General features: G+C 41.1%; 1 protein-coding gene across 1 annotated transcript; it reads right to left on the bottom strand.

Moving 5' to 3' along the window:
* Window positions 1-879: 879 nt before the first annotated feature.
* On the bottom strand, window positions 880-6,841 carry LOC134466511 (uncharacterized). The gene is made up of 11 exons (XM_063220406.1): window positions 6,803-6,841; window positions 5,145-5,229; window positions 4,870-5,019; window positions 4,344-4,516; window positions 3,782-3,918; window positions 3,578-3,671; window positions 3,078-3,186; window positions 2,747-2,970; window positions 2,255-2,426; window positions 2,032-2,159; window positions 880-1,649 (listed from the first exon to the last, which is right to left on the bottom strand). Exons 2-11 carry the CDS (start codon window positions 5,224-5,226, stop codon window positions 1,332-1,334), a joined length of 1,587 nt encoding a protein of 528 aa, XP_063076476.1. The 5' UTR covers window positions 5,227-5,229; window positions 6,803-6,841; the 3' UTR covers window positions 880-1,331.
* Between the last annotated feature and the right edge of the window lie 1,092 nt (window positions 6,842-7,933).

Raw genomic sequence — 7,933 nt, 5'->3', positions numbered from 1 at the left:
GATAAGGAAGATCATCAACATGAAAAGCAACAAAATCTTTTTTTCTTTTTGGAAAAGCAACAAAATCTTTGTCCGAGTCACTTCAGAAGCAAATAAATGTTCTTGAACAGCTTCTGTAAATAAAGGTATGGTGAGCAGCACCTTTTTGTCCTGTATGATCACAACTGAATGACACACTCTTTTGCATGCTCATGAATTTTCTGGACAATATCTTCCAAAAGTAGTCACAACAGAAATGACAGAGGCACAATTATTTACAAGGTGCTGTGAGGATAATGCTGGCTCTGACTCAACTTCTGCCCCATATGGCTGTTCTGCTGGATTTGCATTACCACTACCCCAAATACTTTGACAGTGTGGTGATTCAACATCAGCAATAACACACACACTATTCACATGGCACTTGCTCACTTTCGCGCGCCCCCCCCCCCCCCCCCCCCAAAAAAAAGAACAACAACAACTATTGAACAAACATGAGCATCCCACTTGGCCACATTGAAGATAAAGAGTCCTTCCCGTACAGAGCCCATGTAATAATTTGAGATGCCTTCCAAGATTGTTCGTTTACTCCACCAAGATCATTTAGAAAGCACTAAATTGTTTAAGGTGATACTGTCCCATTTTTGGAAATTATTTTACATTATTTTACACCTCCCCTTGAGTTCAATAATAGGGTTTTACCGTTCTCCTTTACTTTCAACTGTTCTCTGGGTATGGCAGTGCAAACTTTACCTCCAAGCTAGCAGTTAACATTGAGTCCTATGAAACCAGCTGGTGGCTAACTGGTGTCATAGGACTCAATGTTAACTGCTAGCTTGGAGGTAAAATTTGCACTCCCATAACCCGAGAACGGTTGAAAGTATACGAGACCAGTAAAACCAAGGGGAGGTGTAAAATAAGCTTTTTCCAAAAATGGGACAGTGTCACTTTAAAGGACCACTTCAGTCAATTTCAATAAGCTGTTGCATTGCTCACGCTACCCTTGACTTGTCAGAACCCGGTGATGTCAATTTTTTTCTTTCAGAAATCTGAGCTATTGTAATGGGGGCAGCTTTTGTTTACTTTTTAAAAATTCTTAACATAGGCCTACTACAAATATTTTCTCAAGAGGTATCACTGGTTGCTAGTTGTCTGCTGATGTTGCATAACCTTTTTAATGTTTTTGGGAATAAATCAAGATGTTTTTTTTTTAAATGTAAACAAACACCTGCCCCCATTACAATGACCAGGATCTCAGAAAAGGCTGGAAAAAAATCTCAGGTACTGACAATTCCAGGGTAGTGTGAGCATTACAGCTGCATGTTGATAGTGGCTTAAGTTATCCTTTGAGTCTAACGCACCATTCTAGCTCGTAACTCTGCAATTCTTGGCGTTTCCTTAGTTTTCCCTACATCAATGTTGTAAATGGAAGTTTGGAGAAAAGTGAAAAAGTTGTTCAAGGCAGGACTGTAAGATGTACCAAAGACAAAGTGGGCCTTGAAGAGTTCATCCAGGGCTCCGACTGAGGTGGTGCCTTGGCATGGAAGTGCGTGCTTGTCGATGGCAATGAAGAAGGAGTGAATGCTGCTTTTTGTGGGTCCCTGTGCAAGGAGGTAGGGCTGACGGCTTTCAGTGATGTTGTCTAGATGCTGCTGCAGGCTTGTTCCCGTCTGTGACAAAACACATTCAATAACACAATTTATTAGAACAATAACATGACATCACTCTCTATTCAATCTCTATTTTTATCTATCTTATATATACTTTTTTAACCTCCTGGTCCTGTGTTGTATGTATGCTGTCTGCTGTTTTTGCACAATCTGTATGTTACTGCTGCAACAAATGAATTTCCCCATGACGGGATAATAAAGGGCATACTATACTATACTATACTCCCCGACTATAAATGGTGTGTGTGTTTGTGTGTGCCGAGGGGACGGTGGTGGTCTAGTCTGGTCTAAGGAAAGGCTTCATGTATGGGGTATGAAGTGTTGTTGGAGTGGAGGGGTGGTGGGAGGACTTGATTCCTTGTCAAATATAATTCTAGTGTACCTTTTGGAATTTGATGAGGTGATCCACTGCATTAGATGCTGATATCTTCCCTGGCTTCTTGCGTCCCTGTGCGGATGGCGGTAGCAGATGTAGCAGCAGTATGATGGCAGACGTATCACTGTCCCAGCCTTAAGTCAAACAAGCATCATGTTAACATTCAGCCATACTTTTCCACCGTCCTCAATATATTTAGCAACATGCTTCTCCACATTCAAAGACTTACCATTTTCAACTTCAGTGGATGTCTCAGCATTGTGCATCAAATCAAGAAGGTCTGTGGAGGGGACCAGTCCATGGCTTTCCTTAATGACTCTTGCCCTGAAAGTGGTAGGCCATCGCTCCAGGAATTTATTGGCAGTCTGCTCGCCAAACATCAGTCTGAAATCCTGCTCTACCTGTAATTTGAAAAGGAAAAAAAGACGAAATGGAGGACAACTGAAGTCAGTACCTTGTGCAACATTTTACAATAGGCCTCACTCTTCAATCAAGTCAAGTCAAGTCGTCTTTATTGTCGATTTCTTTACATTACTGGTCATACAAAGAATTTGAAATAACATTTCTTACTTTCCCATGCAGACATAGACGTAGACTTTAGGTGTGGACATAGACAATTTGACATAGACAATGAGACATAGACAATACGCATACATTACACCTAGACTATCTAAAAAATACCATTACAGACATATAATGAATGTAGAACTAGATGTCTTACCAGTCCTGGTGTGTCCAGGAACCGTGGAAAAACTGAGAAGACCTCTGCAGATTTGTCATGGTCATTGACCATTGCTTGGCGATAACTGAAGGTGGTTTTCATTTTTTCACGGATGGTTTCCTCATCAGCAGAATGTCTCAACACAGCGATAGCGGATTCCACTTCCTCATCAGTCAGGACTTCGGCAGTAAAGGGTGTAGTACGTCCATGGCCTGGCCCACCCACTTTAAAACAAAACAATTTTGTTGTTAATGTTTAGAACTGCACAGTTGTATATCTTCCTTTAAACACACTTCATAGGTTGACCATTCACCCACATTATAAATGTTACCTTTAGGAGATTTAACTGCTGGAACTCTTTCCTCAGAAGCCTTTCGTTGAATGGTCTTCAACCGCCATGCAATGTATCCTGAACCACTTTCCGGATCGTAGTAGTGTTCCTATGTATAATATACAGTATGCACAGTATAATGTACACTCATACGGTAACACTTTATTTTAGTGTTACATCTATTAGCACTAGCACATACAATGTTAATGCCTGTATACTGTATAAGTAACTTGTAAGGCAAGTACTAAGCAAAATCAAACATTTGTTAGGCATGTGTTTGCAAATGTCTTGTTCATGCACAATTAGGGATTTATTACCAATATAACCTTAGTAAGGACCTAACAAATGTTTGATTTTGCTTAGTACATGCCTTAAAAGTTACTTATACCGGCATTAACATTGTATGTATTCGTGGTTATAGATGTAACACTAAAATAAAGCGTTACCATTCAAACAAGCAACAGTTTGAAGGGGTGATATATTGTAAAACCTTTACTTACATAGCCATTCTGTGAGTATGGGTCTTCAAGATATGGAAACAGAGCAATAATCCCCTGTGCATACATCACTTTCACACTCCGCGGCGGCGAGGTCCTGGTGTATTCAATAAACAACATTATTAGAGGACACTGAACACCATAATCGAAACAATAATTGCAATGATGTTTAACTGTCTCATGATAACACATTTGACCTATACTTACCCATGTGTTTCCGTCATTTCTGCAGCAAGTATGTTGATGAGCCGTCTTCTGGTTGAATCTGTGATTGATTTTGTTTTTGCATACTCCTCGATGATACGGTCACCTCCAGGCTTTGTAGTCAGGATTTTTTCAATCAGCTAAAAGATAACATATGCAGCAATGTAAGTACAAGAGAGTCCTTGTGCACAACCCTTCAGCAATGCAGGTGCAGGTGTGAGGCAGGAGGAGGTGAATCAATGAACAAAAGTCAAGAGACACCGCACACTGCTTACTTTTCTTTACTTTACTTTATTTTTTGGAGCGAACAACGCGTTTCGCCCAATGCGTCATCAGGTTCGCTCTATCGATAGAGCGAACCTGATGACGCATTGGGCGAAACGCGTTGTTCGCTCTAAAAAATAAAGTAAAGTAAAGAAAAGTAAGCAGTGTGTGGTGTCTCTTGACTTTTGTTCATATATGCAGCAATGTATTTTGAAAAACTGTTTGTAATTCTGAAACAAACAAGATACATACACGATGTGCAAATTAAACCCCCTATATCCACCCACACCCACAAACTCACAGTTTTTGCTTCATAGTTGATGCGGCAAGGCCTTTTAGGTTGACTGCCTTGGGCTGCAACGGGTTCCTCAGCTGGCTCAAGGGGTTCCTCAGCTGGCTCAAGCAGGGAGAAGTTGAGGATCACTGTGTCGTCAGATGCAGTAGACCCTGGAGATGATGTGAACTGAGGGTTACCTGAGCATTGGAAAATATTAACACAATTACATTACATTACATTTAGCTGACGCCTTTTAACAGAGCGACCTACAAGGAGGAAATTCAAGCAAGTACAGAGTAAGGGGTTGGCACAGAGTACAGCAGTATACAAGTAATTAGTAGCAAAATTTAGATAATAAACAAAGATATCTAGGTGCAGTGTACAGTTGCAACAGCATTGTCCAACACATGGTCAAATAAAATGTAGCAAAAAAATAATAAGATACATAAAAAAAGTGTTAAACAATGGCTTCTAAGCAGTGGCTTACATAGTTCAACACTTCCACCTAAATGATGTATGTGTAAATCATATGCAAGTAGGCAACACTTACCAGGTGCTCCATTGGCCAATGAAACTAGGAAAGGTCCATGGAACTCTTTTACGAGCTCCTCAAAAACCTCGGCGTCTACCTCTGTGTTAGACTGGTCATAAACTTTGAGGTCCAACCATCTGTCTTCGGGGATGTTGAACTTCAAACTCACTGGAGTAAAAAATAAACAGTGCACAAAATGATCTGATGAGAAATAATTGCAGTATGTCACCACTTTAAGTTACATTAAGCTACATTAAGATAGGCCTACTTTCAATTCAAATTAGGCGACTAACCTTCTCTCAAGAAATCATCAAACGTCAGTTCAAGCATCTTTATGTACTTCTGCACTCCACCAAATGAGACACGCAACAGCATTTTCTGTTAAATTTGAGAAAGTTGAGAAACTGTTAATTCCCGTCAACATATTCACACATTAACACACTCACACAGTTGGATCAGGAACACTAACAAGCTGGTTTGTAGGATACCTGTATGGGAGGCACTGATCAGAACATGAAACACAGTCATCCTTTTCCATGTCCTTATGAACTTCTTAAAGCCAACTAAGTTGCCTCAACACTACACATCCACATAACATCTGTTAAATAGATGATTGCATATAATTCTTCAGCAAAACATGGGAAAACAGGTAAATTGCTCCTAATTGCAGTATCCAATCACGCGGCCTCTCTCTCTCCCTCTCTCTCTCTCTCGCTCGCTCACACACACACACACACACACACCTTCCCCATCACACTCTGTCCTCGGTTCACCCATTTGCGCTGGCCTTCAGCTGCACCGGTGTTCTAAACAAAACAGCCGTCAGGTCACACACACATACACACGACAGAGCGAGCCTGCCAGCGCGCGTACACACACAACACCCTTTCCACACTCATATCCCCTTCCTCGTCCATTAATTGGATTGCATTTACCAAACTTGCAAAAATAAAGGCTAGTCAGCAGATGACTCTCAACTACTACAACTTTCAAAGCAACTGAAACGCGTCGACAACAATACATCCTTTCCTCTTCCACTCACACTTCTTCCTCTGTTGAGCTGCACTGACGAAAGCTGCACCGGCTAAGCGAAACGCTAGAACTCGGTGGTTCTCAACTACAGCATGAGTCAAAAACACCAGAGTTGACACCAAACCCATATTTAACGCATGTGTATGATTACCGGCATCGAAGACTTGGCAAGCCATGCAGGGACTAGTTCTAGATGTAGCTATATTACGTGACGAATCAACAATCACTTTTATATACTACACGTGTGTCCACGCATGCCCAAACAGAACATTCCTGGTATCAAGCATCAACCACGAGCGGGCAATGTTTAGCGTGCTAATCTATGTGGTGGACGAGTAGATGAATCTCTCAAATCTACAACTTACCATAAAACCGAGCAACACTTAACTGTAAACGGTTCCCAACACTAACATATTCTTAATGTTAACATCGAGCATTTCTGGTTTCAGAGCCACAAATTAAGCACAAGCACATCACCTTGCAAAACATTGGGCACGTTCTGAAGTGAACTTTTGAACCGTTGCAATGCTAATGCCATTGGGGGAAACCCATACAATCTGGAAAACCACGTTGTCAAGCTAGCTAGCTTAGCACTACATTTTGGTAGGGTAACCCAAACTCAGCAAACAAGAGAAAACTTCAATACTCACCACACCACACGCCGTCAGCATGCAAGCAAATGCAGTCGGATCTTGTTTTCATTTAAAACAACTATTCATCAGCCTACTTCTAAAAGCTATGTAGCCTAGTATTGCAGTCGAATGCATCAGTGAAAAATACTAATTGGCTAGCCTACATATATGCATGCCTAATTTAACCTAATACACATAGGCCTACAGTAGTCTATCATCAGCATCAGTGTATTGAAAAATGTTGGTCATAAACAGCAAAAACTCGATAAATATTCAAATCCACTTACCACGCAGGGAGAGAAACGACTTCCAACATGCCATGCCAGCTCCAGCTCCGGTTCTAGAATTTTCGCGGGGAATCATCACCCTGCAGAGTTATTTTGTCTGAGGAGTTACTCTGCCTATAGAGTTCTTCAGCGGAAGCGGAAGCATGTAGTAGATTGTAGTCTTTCATGTTAGCATTTAAGGACGTCCTGGTTCCTATCGGCTTCCGGCCTCCATTGGGAATGAATAGGGGTAAATTTCAAATAAGCTCCGAGTGCAAGCACGCGCTTAGCGAACCCCCGCAAACTGTCGAGGGTGTTAAAAATAGGCTGTAGGTATGACATGGTTGATCATTTTGTGTCAAACTTCGACATAAATACGATGTTGCGTCCATATGCTAAACCCGGAAGCTTTTGGCGACTACAGAAACGGCGCCAGTATCTAACGGCATGTACGTGCGGAAGGTTGTACCCATGGCAACCAAAGGAAAGTATGTAGTTCGGAAGTTTTAATGATCAGAAAGGGGTTAGCAATATTGAATTATAATCGTCATGATTTAACATGTGAATACACCAACATGATGATACGATCCGTTCCACTAATGAGAAAGGGATGCGGGGACACGCTAATGTTCGTTGTTGCCGTGCAACTTATATTTTTGCCAAACCTGAATCTCTATGGCGTTTTGCAATGTAAAAAATCGCCAGGGAACCGGTAGTCCAAACGCCGCATACAAGTTGACGTCAACGCTGAAGAGCTCTATTGTTATAACCTCTCTATCAAGAGAAAAATAGATTTACACTGAAATGTTGACACTCACTTTTTTACTCTCACTTTTGACACTACCATTTGGACGAGTTTACTCTGCCTATTGTTATAACTACTCTATTCAGAGGAAAATGCGTTTACACTGCAATATTGACACTCCATTTTTTACTGTGCAGCCCCATTAGCTAAAGGTAAGATGAGATGGAGGAAAAGGTGCTAAGTAAAACCCAGACTGTCTTGCATTACTGAACTATTGGTGATGACTGGCATCAACAGTGGCCTCGTTTACACAAGACATTTCATTCATTAACTCACTTTAATTCAGAATAATTCCACTTTGAAAGCGTGACGTAAACACTCCACAATTCGGAATTAAATGAAAGATC

This window comes from Engraulis encrasicolus, chromosome 16, assembly GCF_034702125.1.
Source record: "Engraulis encrasicolus isolate BLACKSEA-1 chromosome 16, IST_EnEncr_1.0, whole genome shotgun sequence".
NCBI lineage: Eukaryota > Metazoa > Chordata > Actinopteri > Clupeiformes > Engraulidae > Engraulis > Engraulis encrasicolus.
Note: the sequence above shows the minus strand (reverse complement) of the source record. Positions and strands in the feature narration are given on the sequence as shown.